Genomic DNA, 17,708 nt, shown 5'->3' on the forward strand with positions numbered 1-17,708 from the left:
ATTAGTTTGTCCATTTTTATAAACGTTACACAGTTTAATAAATTTTAAACTAGAGATTGTTGATTGTTTGTAATATAATTTTTAAAACGAGCTTTCAACTGACTTTGATAGTTTTCGAATTAGTATTCTTTTACATTCCGATGAGTAAACATCGAAATTCTCTCTTTGCATATGGTTAAACAAATAATTTATATTTTCAATTTCATAATTATTTAAACAATGTATAAGTACACGGAATATAATAAACTGATATTTAAATAATAGTACATCCGCTTAAATATTACATAGTACGTAACACGCGTTAAACATAAAATAATTCTAATTTAATATTTCACTAAATATATATTTTTAACTCGGAGTTATTGACTGTATGTAATATCAACAAAAACGAATGCTCAAGTTATTTTTACAGTTATTAAAATAGTTTTCTTTTGTATTCCGACGAGAAAATATCGAAGCTGTAACCTTCTAAACGATTAAGCTTAAATAACATATGATTTTAATTATTTTTTATTTATTTAAACAATGTATAATATATATGGAATATATCTAACTAATATTTATATAATATTATATATAATTGCGAAGTAGAGGTAATGTCGAACACGATAAGAAACTTATCTATAATTTCTTATGTTCGTCAATATTCTTTATCACCTTGAAGCAGAATAAACACTGTTCAAGGATCAACAAAGATTTAAAGTAAGTAAATTTTTATATTAAATTTTTACTCGATATATTCAATGATTTCTTATCATAAGAATAATAATTTTGTTTTTATTTTTCTGTTTCGAAACTTTATTGCGCGAAGTAATGAAAGAATCGATTATTATTTCGCTAAAATAATAAGTAAAAAATTGCGAAGTGGAAGTAGCGCTTGGTCGTTAATTTAAATCTGACCGCGTTTTACGATTTAAATAACAAGTATATTCGAATCGACTGTTCAAAAAAACGATTTTTAACAATCACATAGTTTATATTTACACAGGACAGTAAAGTTTTATGAATTAAGTCGAGTGTCATCTCGCAATTAATGAATAATTATCGCGCATTAGATTCAGTGCATCATTAAAGATAAACTCAATCTACAACAATTTCAATTAATTTCCATGTCGACCTACTTCATTTTCAACTTCACTCAATTTTGACCTACATTACATGAGTGTTTGGAGCCATTGCAGAACTTTTTAAGTAGTAAGTGAATTTTTAAGTCCTTTCGATCGGTTAATCATGTCGAGGGTACGTTTTGTATTAGCACAGATAATTTGGTGTAATTAATTAATAAAAAGCATTGAGTGAGCACAAGTAATTTTTCTTTGGAGATTTACTCGTGAATTCTTATCTTTTTGATTTATTAGATCAGAATAGAATTTTTTTGTTTTATACATATTTATAATTATTTGCACTTTGACATAGATATTCATGAATATTCACAAGTTCTAATAAAGAATGAGCAAGAAGATGCGATGGATAGTCTTTGGATTACAAGCGAAATCGCATGATTTTCTTATAATAATCAGAATAATCGCTTCTAAAAAAAAGCGTTCAAGGATTTTCCATTATATTTTTAAATAAAAATTAATTAAATATTTAATCAATTTTTTCGATGAAAAAAAGTCTTAATGGAGTCATTGTTTTTGAAAAAAAAAGTCGAATAGAATGATTGTTTTTAAAAGAGAAAAGTTGAGTAGAATTATTACTAAAAAATAAAAAGATTCGTAGAATCACAGTCTGTAGACTCTAAAATAAGTTAAACAATTTTTAGCGCAGGATTTTCAGTAATTAATATACATATTAATATATGTTGCTCTCCTTATGCTTTTTCGATTTCTCGATCAAAAGGCAATAATAAAGTATATAAAAAACTCGTTTTTTTTGTATTTGAATTGCCGGTTTCCTTTTACATTTTAGAATCAGGGACGATTCTAATTTTTTGTTATTAACTGTTGGAATGCCCTGTTGCAGTGGTTGAGGTATAAAGCAAAGAAGTTATATGTCGAAGAGGTTCCCATAAACTATGGTAACTGTAGGTTATTTTTGAGCCTTTCAAGAATGATTTTTAGTCATATTTTGATTTTACTATATCCTCACTCAAAGTGTTCTTATGATGATGATTTTTATGATGATTAATACAGTAGATTTGAAAAACTAAGACGACGTCATTTTCCGTCTTCGATCCTATTTTGCAAATAGGATTATTTCATATTTTATGCATTTTTATTATTAAAATCGAGTCATATACATTTTACATTTGTTTCTTTTTTTTAAGTTTAATTAAGTTCATACTTCTATTTTTCATAATCATTTTTTATTAATTTCTTATTTCTATAAATCTAAATTTTATTAAAGTTATAGTCACGAAACGTACAAGATATGCAATTGTGGGGATTACTGAAACTGCAGCGAGTAAAGATGCACATGGCGATGAAATAAGCACACTTAAATATCATATTTTTCACTTGTATTCTGTTACAGGAAAATTAAAGATTAGAATTTTTCATTTTCGATATAATTAATTTGATATAAATTGCGGAATATATCGAGTTATGGATATTTGAAAATTACATTTACAGAAACATAGATTTATTCATAATACGTGTGCATTCTAAAAATGATAATGAAGTGTATAATTATGAGAAATAAACCTTGGGGTACTATCGATTAAATATCGACCATATGAATACATACTAGCCTAAATTTTTATATGGAAAAACATAAAATTTTTCGATTAGACGAAATGTGACAAGATTCTTCATTACTTTTCAATTAAATAGATTTTATAATACTAATTTTTCGCGCTTTCTTCCAAAAGCATTGAACGCGATTGACATTTAATTTAATTTCAAAAAAATAATAACAAAAGAATAGGATCATCGTTAATCCATGGATCTCTATATGCAACAAAATTTACATGAGATCTAGACATAAGATATTTTTTACCATAATATATATCATATTTTATATACTATGCGTTCCATCGTAAGTAATATCGAGCTAATGGCTGCTTAAATGTTAAGCTGTCTGTATAAGTTTAATTAGAAACAAAAAATATAAAATTTCTACAATTTACAAAGATTTTTCAATTAATCTATCTTCAAAGTTCTAACATGTAGTTTTTTTACTTTCGTCAAATATACCACTATTTTTATTACGTACAAAAATTTCTAATGTACACCAATTCGATTGTTAGGTCACGCGTGAGTTATAACTTTTGCAAGCTTTTTCATCGATACGATTGGCACACGGTGTAAAGAATGTTCCCCGGTTATGCTTGTAGTTCATATTTTGTCCATACTTGTCGCTGAAGTCACATACGCTTCGAGCGAAAGGTGACGAACAACCTTAATATATACGAATGATGCTGTGAAATATTTCAAATGATTTATAACTTGATGTGTGTACGTATACTAGTCGGATAAAAAACATTCGATTCGGTTGTTCTATCTAATGTTCTATGACTATGATAAAAATTTTTTTTGTGAAATAAAAAGTTTGAGACTTTATATGTATTCAAATGTATCAAATTATTACAATCGTAAAATCATATTGTAATATATTACGTTACATTAAATTTCTTTGAAATTGTCAAATGTCAGTATGGTAGGTATAAATAAATGTTAAAACGTTTATGGTGTAGGGGGGGAATAGATAGTTTAAAAGAAATATTCGATAACCTCCATTTCTTGACATTTCTTTAGTGCCAATTATTATCGTTATATTTTTTTAATCAAAGAATCTTCTGATCTTTGATATCTTGCTACGTTTCATCGAGTCGCAATGGTGCGAGGGAACATAAATCTCTCACGACCATCTCGAAAAAAACGATATGTCGACCCCATGACGGCTGAATGATTTTAATGATTTCCATGCGAACGTATTTTTTCATGCACGTTTATAATTGACGGAAATAAACATTGAAGTACTGTGTGTTAAATGTTCAAGCTTATTTAACAAACAACAGGTAATTTTACAATACTTTTTTCATTTCAATAACCTTTATAAAACATATTCATGATATTAATATATTATTAAATCTTATCAAATTATTATTAATTAAATAATTAGCAGGGTAACATTGGCTAACATATATAGTTAATGAAATGGGTAGTGCCTGGTGGCAGTGCGCTGCATGTCTGAGAGCACAGGAAGAAGATATTTGTGAATTACAATTAAATCACTGTAATCTTTATGATGTACCACCTGATGTGTTCATTTATGAGAGAACATTGGAGAAATTATATCTTGATGCCAATAGGGTAAATATATAATTATATTGTCGAAATTTAATTATTATTAATAACATTGTATTTTGATATTATTTTTCTACTTGCTAATTTAATTTAATTTTTATAATAGATTAATTATTTTATAAAACATTACAATATATTCTACAGATAAAGGATCTTCCAAGACCACTCTTCCAGTGCCATGAATTGAGAATACTTTCCCTTAGCGATAATGAGGTTACTGTTTTACCACCCGCCATAGCATCGTTAATTAATCTTGAATATTTAGATTTAAGCAAAAACAGTTAGTATATATTTAGTATTCCTGTTAAAAATATATATAAAATTAAATGAGATACATTAATTTCTCTCTCTCTCTTTCAGGTATAAAAGAGTTACCAGATAGTATAAAAGAATGCAAGAATTTACGTTCTATAGATATCAGTGTTAATCCTTTTGAAAGATTTCCTGATGCTATTACGCACATTGTTGGATTACGGGAACTATATATAAATGATGCATATATAGAATATCTTCCAGCTAATTTCGGACGGCTTTCAGCTTTAAGAACATTGGAACTCCGAGAAAATAATATGATGACACTTCCCAAAAGCATGAGCCGTTTGGTAAATTTGCAAAGACTTGATATTGGTAACAATGATTTCACCGAATTAGTAAGTATAATAGTAATGGATGATTATTGTTATGAAGTTTTTTTTAATTATTGAATTTTAATTTTGTCTATAGCCTGAAGTTGTCGGTGATCTTGTCAATCTTACTGAATTATGGATAGATGGTAATGATATACGACGTATATCTCCAAATATTGAGCAGCTATATCGTTTAAATCATTTTGATTGCACTATGAATGCAGTACATCTTATTCCATCAGAAATACGAGGATGGAGAGATATATCAATAATGAACCTCTCATCAAATGAAATTTATCAGCTTCCAGATACATTGTGTTATTTACGTACAATTGTGACACTTAAAATTGATGACAATCAATTAAATGCACTGCCAAATGACATTGGTCAGATGTCAAGCTTAGAAGAGCTTATAATCACTAAGAATTTCCTTGAGTATTTACCGTCTTCTATAGGACTTTTACGAAAATTGCATTGTTTAAATGCAGACAATAACTATTTGCGATGTTTACCACCAGAAATTGGAAGTTGTACTGCGTTATCTTTGCTTTCCTTACGATCAAATAATCTTACGTGTATACCACCAGAAATGGGCCATTTATCCTCGTTAAGAGTACTTAATCTTGTGAATAATTGTATTAAATTTTTACCCGTCTCCATGTTAAATTTAACTAATTTAAAAGCATTATGGTTGAGTGATAATCAAAGTCAACCATTGGTTCCACTACAACAAGAATTTAATTGTGAAGAAGATATGATGGTATTAAGTTGCTTCATGTTACCTCAAAAGCAACGTCAAGATCTTGAACGTAAGTTTAGACTCATTTTATAATACGTAACACGCGTACATTTAGTGAGTAAACTTATATAAATATTGTAAATATTACTGCTGCTATAGTGGATAATGATCAACAAGATGAAGACTGAAATGGTAAAGTATAATAAATGAAATAAATTAGAATAAACTAAAATTCTTTAATTGATATTTTAGCTTGTAAAATTTACACATTTTTTATAATACAAATTAATGTTATAATAGATCATTTACATTTGTTATTGTTAGAAATGGCACAAGCTGTAGGACCAATTTCAAGCTCGATAATTGGATCTGGGAAAAGAATATGTTTTGCTGCTGAGGTAGAATCTGAAGTCCCCAATCAACTTCATCGAGCACCTACTCCTTATCCTAAAGAATTGCGTAATCTTGCCAGGCATGCTCGAAATTTACATCATCAAACTACACATGACCAAAAAGTAAGTATGTTTAGAAAATATTATATAAAGCAGCAAAATTCTACAATAAATAATTACAAATTTACAATTTCAGATGAATTTAGAACAGCAAACAATGATTAAAGAAGCTATTATTACAAAAGCTACATCTACTTTAGAAAATGCATCCAAATCTGGAACTTCGTTCTCACAAGGTTTTACTAATAAGGTATTTACATATTCAAAGTTTTTATTTACATTAATTAAGTAATTAATGTAAATTCAATGACAAATTTTTAAACATATTTTTTAAGTAGAAACGTTCTTATGTAAATATTATTTAATTTTTAGAGTTTATCTTTATCTGTATCAACAATTGATCATTTACCAAAAGATTGTAAGATTAATAGTTCTGCAAGGTCAATAATGCATCAGGAAAAAGAACACTCCAATTCAGAAGAATCTTCAGATGAGGCTAATAAAACAGTACTTGCAAAAGAAAAAAGTCCCGATATTCGAGAAGCAAAATATGTACGCAATCCTACATCTGATTACCTTGCCAAGACACCTACAGTAGCAGATTATGTAAATTCTACTTGGATGCCAGATGAGTACTCTAAAGCAAATATAGCAAAGATCGTGGAATCTGATAAATTTATAGAACCATATAATACTTCAATTATTATTGATGGGAAAAGTTACGATCAAATAAGATCAAATGAATTTCCACCAGTTCCACCACCATATCACATTGCAGCTGCATTCTCCAAAAAGGCTGCACTTTTTCAACAATTTAATAATAGTAAGTTTTGATATATACATATACACACATCTTTTTTTATGGTAATGATAGAATAATTAAAATATAAATGATTTTGAATTTCTTTTAGTACTGCAACAAGAGAACCATGTAACAAACTTACAAAATACATCTAATATGTCCAATGTTGATGATATTCAACACTCAAATGGAAACGTAGAACCTGTTAAGATAGAAGAATATGTTCATACAGCTATAAAGAATCCTACATTTGTCGATAAAGAAATGAGTAATGCTTCGGTTAATAATGAAAAAAAATTGTCACTTAATACTAATGATCTTGTATTATTACCAGAGACAACAAATCTAGATCAAACAATTGAGACTGATCGATTTTTTAAACCAAGTAAAATTCCAGTTCTAAGAACAAAACATTCGGATACTATGAATTTTAATAGCAACAATGATACATTGAATAAAAGTGTAAATTCACTTATGGAAGAATGCGACTTGCCGAAAACATTAAATGTATTAAGTATACCTACATCTCCTATTACAGGAAAGAAGTATAGGAGTCCACTTTCTTCACAAGAAAAAACTTTGAATCAATTGAAGAAAATAGCAAATGGCAATATTTCAAATAATAATATACTATGTGATAATACAGATGATAATAAGATGGAAAATATAGTAAAAAATGAAACAAATACAAACGATATTTGTCACAATTCTGATTCTTCTACTACAAATTGTGTGGATGTTGAGAATGACATAGCCTCCGACAGAAGTACGTCACTTTCAGCTAGTAACAAATCTTTGAATAACACAGATAATTTAGATAATAAAGTACATAAGATATTGAATGAACCATTAACATTAGAAAGAAGACCACGATTTAAATGGATGTTTGGACCTCATAAAAATGCAAATGTGGTATGTTAATTTACAATATGTACTAATGTTTCCAATAATATAATTTGTTAAAAATTATAATGTTTACTCTTTCGTAGTTGCCTGTTCAAGTAAGAAAAAATCCTGGTCTTGGATTTAGTATAGCTGGTGGTGTAGCAGGAGCTGAAACTGTAAGTTATATTAAACATTAATATTTTCTATGGTTATAATGAATTAAAGTTTTAATTTAATTATTCGTACATATACATACTTTCATATATATATATATATATATATATATATATATATATATATAACAAAAGTAATATAAACAAAACGATCATGGAACATACATGAATCTCCCATCTCAGGGTATTATTGTGACAAAAGTAAATCCTGATGGCCCAGCTCAAGGTACTCTTAGACCTGGTGATAAAATTTTAGAAGTTGATGGAATAGATTTCACCAAATCTGATCATAATAATGCAGTTGCCGTTCTTCGAGCTACTGGTGCCGTGGTATCTATGATGATCAGTCGTCATCAATAATGAAAAATTAAAAATCTCTTTAAAAGCGATCTACATAGAAGTTTTCACCTGGATGTTCTAAAACCAAATTTATTAATGAATGTAACTGTATCCCAGTGTTGTATGTTTGCTAAGAATGCCATGTGTAAATTGGTACTTAAAATGCTTATAGTATGCAATAACTTTAAGCTTTTTGAGGAGATACTTGGGCAAACTAAAATGTGATCTATATAATAATGTCTGAATATGTTATTTTTTAAAATTTTAACATTTTTTATGGAATGAGATATAGTATTTGGTCCTTACAGTGTAAACGTGTTTTTACTAATAGAAGACTAGACAAGGTTCTTTCTTGAATCTTTACTATCTAAAAAGCAGAACTTCATATTTGTACGCAGTTCTGTGATGTTGTTTAAACAGTTGAATTATGTCAACTTGTTCTCTTTTGCGAGAATTAATAATGTGCCAGAAAACAAAATATTATTTATTAATTATGCACATACATATAGATAAATACACACACATGTTATGCATATAAATTATATAAAAGATTTATTAATTATAGATAAACAGGGTTTCTACAGACAAGTACATCTATATCTACAAAATGTATAATTTGCTATATTCTTGATAATTCGTGATACGCGCGAATATTATCTTATATTTTCTATAACTTTTATAAATTTATATCACAATGTATAATAACTTTTGGAACAAGATAAATATGTATGTGTATTTTCAAATATGCAAATAATTCTATTATATTATATTTTCATTTGTATTTATAAGCAAATTAGTCTCATAATTATCAAAGAATATAGAAGTATATTTTGTGACGGATAATTAAAACTATAAAATAATATTTTTCTGTAGGAACCTTGTTAATGTGTAGAAAGAAGAAAAAGATATTCTTCTATGTGCCGTATTAATTAAAAATGTTTATATAGTTCAGTTCATTATTATTGATCACATCAAAGTTATTAATATTTTTATATTATCTATGACTGATTGGATTCTTCGCACAATAGTATATATGTATATTTGATTTACTTTGCAGTATGTATATGCTGTATTTTTTGCCTCTTATTTACAAAGGCTCCTCATTACAAAATACAGTTATTTTCTTTGTGATTTAACAATTTTATAGTATTTACCCTTAACTTGGTACAAATAATAATTTAACAGACTAACAATAAGAACTTATTATCATGGTTGTGATTTATCTCATGATTTTGAGAAACAAATGTATATCTTTTAGATACTATGCTTTATAAAAGTCGATAGTAGGATATAATATTATTATATTTTCAGTATTCTTTTTTTTTCCTATAAAGTTGCATTGACAAGTAGAAAATTACCACAAAAGTATACAGTAGCATATAAAGAAATATTTAAAATCGTATAAGGAACAAATAGCTCGAATTAATATAATTTTGCGTAATAAAATGAATTAGAATAAAAACCTGTAGAAAAGTTAGGAATTCATTGTCATTTGAATTTAATTTGAATTTTTAAAGAAAGCAATAATATCCACACGCACATATATTGTCAATCCATACTTTAATTTTACTTTGAGTTGGAGTTATATATATATATATATATATATATATATATATATATATATATATATGTAACTATCCGACTATATCGATTCTTGGAATTGGTATATTTAATATTAATCTTATTAAATCATGTCATATACAATGTTAGATTAGATTACTGCATTTATAATGAAACACGAGTATATAATTAAATTTGCACGGTGTGTTGTTGCATTTAAATAATAATCACGTTTACATAGATATATGTAAATTTACATTCACCAAATTGAATAGATTCAACTGTCTAAAAGATATTTGTTATGTATCTTAAACAGTTATGCTATATTGCTTGAATTTATAAGGAATTGTTAGTTACACAAGGAAGAGAAATTATACAAAAGAAATGCAAGATGCATTTGGAGAAGAATTGCATTTGACAGAGTTGCACTTAAATGTACAGATTTTACAAAGATGAACTTACACACATATGTATATCATTTCAAAGCAGTTCCTTCTTTCTTAACATAACTCAAAAAAAAAGAGTAACTAACAGGGAGACAGAGAAAATCTTTTCTGAAGTTCTTATTTCTAAATGTGTAGATATTTGTAGTTACTTAATATATTTAACTATAATATGATAAGTTGTAATATACGATACTCCAGTGCAAATCTTTAACGATATACAAGTTAATATGTTAAAAAAAAGGGAAAAAGAAAAAAGAAAAAGCGGCAGATTAATCTACGTACTTCCGACACAAATATAATTATTTTTTTGCGATGATTCTTAAAAAGGGCGCAATATATCTAATTTTGAAATTATACAACACACTTTTGTGGAAGTTAATGAACAAGAGGTGAAAATCTTGTAGAAAAAATGAACTACTTAAGATCGTCTATCTTTACTTATAGTTATATTATTATTTTTGTATGCATGAGAGCAGCTTTGTATTCACATTTATGTATGTATGTTATGTGTTACATAGAGAAATTCTAAACCTAGTCATAACAGACAATGACATTTACACATTTTACGTATGTGTGCATTTATTCGCGAACTAGTAGTGTGACAAGCGATACTGTTACATCGTAAATACTACCATTTTTTATATTCGCGTCTATATTATTATTATTATTATTATTATTATTATTATTATTATTATTATTATTATTATTATTATTATTATTATTATTATTATTATTATTATTTGTATCTTTGTACAAATTCAATTTGTGACTTTTTGTACGTGATAGACACTATAAACATTTATTTTTTTCTTTCTATATTCTTAAGTATTATTATTAACGCGAACAGATATGTTTTCTGTACGTTTGTTTTTTTAGGACCACCAATATAATTAAGTTAATAAAAAGCAATGGGGATAGGGGGAGAGGAAACGTTTCTCGTTCTACATCTTACAGAGAATAGAGTGAGCTAATAACAATCACTAAAACATATATTAAGTATTAAACGGATTTGGACCATTAATATATTATATATATATACACACTTTTTCTACTATTCTAACTATTAAACAGACTGACTATCTTTTGGACGAAACACTTTAAGGTGGTGTTTGACAAAATGAAATGACTGAATGTTAGTGTATGATTGAAAAAAGGGATAATATTTAGCGCAAATGTACATATATAAATATGTCAAGCGAATGGGAAATCAATCAAGTGGTCGTACTCGTCCTTATACTTTCGATATCGTATTACGATTTTATTTTATTTGTGAAAACATATTTCATTTTTATTAGATCCTCGTCAGTGTGTTTTAATCTAACGTAATATTATTTACATTATTATTGGTACGTTCTTGATTCTTATGTTGTTATTGAAAAAAATTATAATTGTTTGCATTGACTATTAGTACCACCACTTTATTAGCGTGCATGTTTGATATGATTGTCATACTTCAAAATATACATACATGATATAACTAGTAATAGATCGATGTATATATATATAAAAAAAATAATAATAAAAATAGAATAAAATAAAAAATGTTAGCGTTCGGTCGGTCCATCATAAGCCGATCCAAGCCAATGAACACCGACCCGAGCGCAACATTTTCAATATGTTGAGAAAACTATTTTACCTGTACGAAAAAGATTCTATTTGGTTGTGCAGCAATAAATAAAGAAATAAATATTTACGTAAAAAAAAAAAAGAAAAAAAAAAACAAAGAGAGTTGATTTATTTCAATATGTCGTAAATAATTTCTAAGCGATAATCTAAATAACTTTTAGCTAGATCATCGGATTATCAAATTATACATAATAAATTTATTATTAGAGATTCTCGTTTATTAGTCAAGCGATCAACGTAGTTCTGTCAATTTGTTTATCATTGTCGTAATATAATGAAATATATTTCATGATTCCAACATTAATTCGATGGGATGTTCCACGTAATATTTCCACAAATTCGAATATTTTGCCATCGTAACACCGTCGATCACTCGATGATCCGCAGCCCAACTAACAGCGATTATATTAGCTGCTATCACGTTATCTTTTTCATCGAAACGTGGTAACTTTTGTACTTTACCGAAAGCTCCGATCGCTATTTGTGGAGAGAGAATCACTGGCTTTGTATAACTACCTCCGATCTGTGAACAAATGGAAAAAAATGTTCCTTGAATTGTAGATAATAAAAAAAAGAACATGCAAGAAAAAAATTGCACAATTCCTTTCTTTTTTTCCAACGAAACTTACCACACCAATGTTGGATAAGGAGAAAGTTGCGTCGGATAAATCAGCCAAAGAAATCGATGCTTTCTTACCGAGTTCTTGAAGTCTGTTCAATTCTTTAGCGATACACAAAATACCGAGATTCTGAACGTCCTTTATATTTGGAACAATTAGACCTTCCGGAGTATCCATGGCTATACCGATGTTATGTTTTTCAGAAACTCGTATGCATTGTTTTCCTTCGTCGAGCCAACCGTTTAATTCGGGAATCACTTGTAAAGCTTTCGAGGCAGCCTTTATCATAAAAGGCATTAGAGACAAAGATATACCCTGTTCTTTGAGTGAATCTTTCACTTCGTTTCGATAACGTATCAATTCAGTAATATTACATTCGTCGCTATAGACAAAGTGTGGTATGCTCTGAAAAATCGTAAAGATTTGTATTTTTATCGTTGTATTATTAAGGGAGAAAAAAAAAGATGAAAAGAAAAGATTGGCGAGAGAGAAGGAAAAATAGGGAAAACGAAGACACAAAAGAGGGAGAACAAAAATTAGAAGAAAAAGAAGACAAGAGAGGTAGAAGAAAAGAGATTAAGGAAGATGCAAAAAAGAGAAAATAAAACTAGAGAAAAAATATAGAAGTTGAGAATAAAACAATACCAGGGATTGTGTCATGGTTGTCCACATGTGCTTGGAATATTTTTTTATCGGAATCGTTTTCCCAGTTTGCTGAGAAACGTCCTCAATTTTCTTTTTTGAATCGAATTTTTCAAGATGTGCCAGTACGTCTTCTTTGAGGATACGTCCATCTTTACCAGTGCCGATGACGTCGGCAAGATTAATATTGGTCTCCGTAGCCAGTCTCCTGACAGCTGGCGTTGCAATGATTTGAATCTTTTCGGAATGGATATCCTTCGAATATTCTGAAATCGCTTTATCATCCCTTTTTTCTAACTCCCTGTTCTCATTCTCTTCCCTCGTCTCCACTGTTTTCGTTTCTTGTTCCTTTTCGACGACATTTTCCTCGTTGAGCTCGATGTCTACCAAAGGGTTTCCAATAAAAGCGATCTCATCTACTTTGTAATAAAGTTTTCTTATAAAACCATCGTAACGACTAGTTATCGTTACTGAGGCTTTATCACTTTGGACCTCACAGATGTTATCAAATTGAGACACTCTATCACCTGGTTTTACAAACCTACAGATCATCCATACGAGAAATATCAATTTCTTTCGTATGATCGACATTTTTTATGATAAAATATCTATCGATGATTAACTAATTATCGGTAAAAAGATATTTTATATTATCTTATTGATTAGTATTGTACGACAAAATTTATTTAAAAATTCTTTCATTAATATTAATACTCAAATCCACTTAATTTTGGGATGAGAAAAACGAATATATCTATTATCAAAACAATTTATTTATTATCTAATATTTTTTAAGTATATTACTTGCATAAATGACTGATAGTAATATGGTTATAGTGAAAACAAGCATTGAATGAACATCACGCTTACTTTAAACAAGCTATACAGAGACAATAAACAAAATATGAGAAACAACGACTCGGAATTCATGTATCGAATGCTCTCTATACTCCGAATTTATAATGTATTCATGAAATTACTCTTATATCATTAATGAACTATATCTCAAAATCAATAGCTAACAATGATTTTTGAAATTAACTATTTTCATGTCAAAAAGATGTTCATTTTTTATCAATCTTATCAATTCCAAATTGCTTGTTTATTTTAATTGGAATTCGATAAATAATAAGGAAATAAAAAGAAATCGTCGATTTTGTGGAATACCTACGAATGATTGATACGAGGAATGCCAATTTCTTCCGAAGAATCGACAATTTTTATGAACGAAAAGACCTATCTCCTTTTAAGATTGATTGATTACTAATAGAAAGATATTTCATATTATTCAATTAATTATTAATCCACTTCCAAATTATTTCCCCATTTCATTTGAAATTTGATGAATCATAAGTAAAAAGAAGAAAAAACTTGTGGGATATATGCGAATGATCGATATGAGGAATGTCAATTTCTTCCGAAAGATTGATAATTTTTATGATCGAAAAGAGCTATCTTTTTCTAAGATCGATTGTTTACCGATAAAGATATATTTCGCATTATTCAATTAATTATTAATGCACTTTGAAATTGTTTGCTCGTTTCATTTGAAATTCGATAAATCATAAGTAAACGAAAAGAAAACGTCGATCTTGTGGGATAAAATCACTGGAATAACACTTTACTCACCATTCCTTCACAGTGACATCTCGAATGCCTTCTCCGATGTCCGATAACTTAAATGGGACAATGGTACCTGATCGAAGAGAGCTCAGCGACAGGAAACGTCGCTTCAACGTACAGCCGTTTTTACTCTGCAATAAACGTTTTTCGATAGACAAATGTTCTCTTTCGTCTCGGATATTCCGATGTATATCAGACTATCTATATCGATTTAAAGTACTTGTAGAAATGTCATTACATATTAATTCATTTAATTAATTCAATTCGATATTATTTAAATCGAATTTTTTTTCGATAACATTTATCGAAATTCTTGTATGTATTCATTAACTTCTAGATGATATTTCGTATTATTTTTAATTGTTTCATTTTTTATTTATTTTTTTTTTTAATATCATTTCGATCTATAACAAAAGGATCAATGAGAATGAAAAAAAGATATTGGCGATTTTTATATTTTTTTTTCAGATTTTCTCGAGAGGATTAAGAAAACTTTAAAGCAAGGAATTCGTGCGTGATAAGATTTTTGGCTCGTAGCCATATCTGTATACTTGATCGGAAGAATATAAAAAGGTGAAAGGAAACCACCACCGAACACACTCGAAAGATCATTTTCATACATTAACATACTCGAATTAACTTTTTTTGCTTTAAAGGCAACAAGTTGTTTTTACATCTCTCGTCTCTTTTATTGGATTATACTATACACGCAGATATAATGATCTTGCATAATGCATTAAGGTCGTTGAATTTTGTATTGATTATGGCTAAGTGGCATAAAAAAAAGAAGAAAATAGAGAATGTGGAAAATGAAAAATATAAAAAAAATCAAGTTGTGAATGACCGCCATTGAGTAACATTACACACACACACACACGCGCGCGCACAATTAAACAAAGAGTTTAACCGCAAAACACAGAGTGGTTTTTCACAATATTTTTTAATTTTGCAATTATATTTTGTTTTTCTTTTTCTATCTGACTTTTTCTTTCTCTCTTTTTCTCTCACATATACACGCATGCACGTACATTATATTTGTCACTCGCGATGACGAAGTAGAAATGTTAAATCTATACTTTACCGATCGTACAATGGAGGAGCCGACTCGTAAAGCGAAAGCCATCACAATTTTGAAAGAGAGATTGATTTTGATAAAAAATAATAAAACGGAAGAGACTACGCGACTAAGAGGCACGAGGAAAACCGTAGAATCGTTTCACAACGACTGAAATCTAGAAGCAATGAAAGGCTTTGAGTTAGCTGGTTATTATTATCTTGAACCGTTACGATATCGAAACTCAATGAATATTTAAAAATAATGATAATGTTACGCAACGATAAAGAGTGTTTGTACATGTTTCTCGTAAAGATAATTAATGATTATCATTGATGTATTAATCTGTGTATGTATGTATATGAATTTTAACTTATTTTTTAATTCTATAAGATTTTTATATGCACGTAATTTTTTATCAACAAATGAATAATTATATCAAAAAACATATTGCAGTATGTATTTTAACTTTTTATTTTTTATTTAAATTTATGTTCTGTTTTTTTATCTCTGAGTATTTCAAAGTATAGACAATAATATTCTTTTCGCATAAATTTTCATTCATGATAAATCGATCGTTTGTGATTTCTGTATACGCATCGAGCATGATGAACACCACTGCTTAAAATGTAAGAATGTAAATATTTAAATATACGATCGTACATGAACTCGATGAATACTTTACTCCCCTCTCTTCAAAACATATCAGTAAATGACGCATTTATTCCCGCCGATGTGAAATCTATTTAAGAAGACGTTCGGTGATAACGATTTTTCATTTTGACGACGATTACGACGACGACGACAATGACGACTACGACATTGACGACGACGAGGCATTAATGTATTATCGATCGGCTTTCTTTTTCACAAAAAACGCGCGCGCGTGTGTGTGTATGTGTATAAAATATATAAAATAAAATTTCCACGATAAAATAATACCAATAGTCATCTAAGTTTTTGTTTTAAAATCGAGAAGACAAGTTTTCTTCCATCCTCATCTTCATTTTTAGGAACTTTCATTTAATTAATTTCCTTAATTTGAATTTTGTCTTGTAAGTTTTACTTACCTGTGTCTTCGAAGATGAACATATACACACATACAAACATATATATACATATGTATGTGTCATATTAAAATTGTTTAAACATTTATTTGAAAATCTCTTAAATTCCCTGCTTTTAATTTTGAATCATATTAATAATTGACGATAAATAATATGCTTAAATGATATTTCCTTGTAATAATAGTAAATAATTCATTCAATTGTTCATTTGTTTAGGTTGGTATCATTATTTCTTTATTATGTTATGTAAGAAAAAATGTTTGCGATGATGACAAAATTGAGACAAGAAAAATTATTAATATAAAATTCAAAAGCTCGACGAAATTATTTTGAGAGATATTTAACGAAAAAGGTGAAAACTTTGAAACAAAGTGTTTTATCTATCTAAACATTCTTTACTTAATTAGCTGACTTATGTGTTTAATCTAATGTGCTAATCCGCAAAGTTATTGCACGATACACGCAATTAAACACGTAACCGTATAACTTCTTAATTCTTTTCTTCTTCCTCTTCTTATTTTATTTTTTCCATTTTTGTTTATTTTTTTTTCTTTTCTTTTCTTTTATTGACAAGATTGCAGAATTCCAATATACAGATATAGCGAGATGTAGAAATCAATATGGACGATTGTGCGATGCGATTTGGGTATAAAACGAACGAGTAAATACAGACGTTCATTTGAAAAATTGTCCGACTTGTTTCGAAGAATATATAAATGTGATTAATAGAATACAAGAATGGGTACGATCAATGGAGAGAGTGAGAGAGAGAAAGAGAGAGAAAGAATCTTGCGGATGCAAGAT

At 28.3% G+C, this 17,708-nt stretch overlaps 2 protein-coding genes across 4 annotated transcripts; one reads left to right on the forward strand and one right to left on the reverse strand.

The window, feature by feature from the left end:
* Nucleotides 1–3,320: 3,320 nt before the first annotated feature.
* LOC122631530 (protein lap1) lies at nucleotides 3,321–9,877 on the forward strand. Of its 2 annotated transcripts, none has more exons than XM_043817318.1 (12): nucleotides 3,321–3,600; nucleotides 3,699–3,961; nucleotides 4,066–4,256; nucleotides 4,395–4,530; nucleotides 4,611–4,900; nucleotides 4,974–5,685; nucleotides 5,940–6,130; nucleotides 6,204–6,317; nucleotides 6,440–6,890; nucleotides 6,979–7,781; nucleotides 7,859–7,930; nucleotides 8,111–9,877. In XM_043817318.1, exons 3-12 carry the CDS (start codon nucleotides 4,101–4,103, stop codon nucleotides 8,285–8,287), a joined length of 3,102 nt encoding a protein of 1,033 aa, XP_043673253.1. In that variant the 5' UTR covers nucleotides 3,321–3,600; nucleotides 3,699–3,961; nucleotides 4,066–4,100; the 3' UTR covers nucleotides 8,288–9,877. The 2 variants fall into 2 exon arrangements, with proteins under 2 accessions (XP_043673253.1, XP_043673254.1); XM_043817319.1 differs by having other exon boundaries at nucleotides 4,069–4,256.
* A 343-nt stretch (nucleotides 9,878–10,220) lies between these two features.
* LOC122631531 (lipoamide acyltransferase component of branched-chain alpha-keto acid dehydrogenase complex, mitochondrial) lies at nucleotides 10,221–16,020 on the reverse strand. 2 transcript variants are annotated; one of them, XM_043817320.1, is made up of 5 exons: nucleotides 15,865–16,019; nucleotides 14,790–14,914; nucleotides 13,164–13,701; nucleotides 12,528–12,923; nucleotides 10,221–12,421 (listed from the first exon to the last, which is right to left on the reverse strand). In XM_043817320.1, exons 1-5 carry the CDS (start codon nucleotides 15,904–15,906, stop codon nucleotides 12,185–12,187), a joined length of 1,338 nt encoding a protein of 445 aa, XP_043673255.1. In that variant the 5' UTR covers nucleotides 15,907–16,019; the 3' UTR covers nucleotides 10,221–12,184. The 2 variants fall into 2 exon arrangements, with proteins under 2 accessions (XP_043673255.1, XP_043673256.1); XM_043817321.1 differs by having other exon boundaries at nucleotides 12,281–12,421; nucleotides 12,596–12,923; nucleotides 15,865–16,020.
* Between the last annotated feature and the right edge of the window lie 1,688 nt (nucleotides 16,021–17,708).

The sequence above is a fragment of the Vespula pensylvanica genome, chromosome 9, assembly GCF_014466175.1.
Source record: "Vespula pensylvanica isolate Volc-1 chromosome 9, ASM1446617v1, whole genome shotgun sequence".
Taxonomy (NCBI): Eukaryota; Metazoa; Arthropoda; class Insecta; order Hymenoptera; family Vespidae; genus Vespula; species Vespula pensylvanica.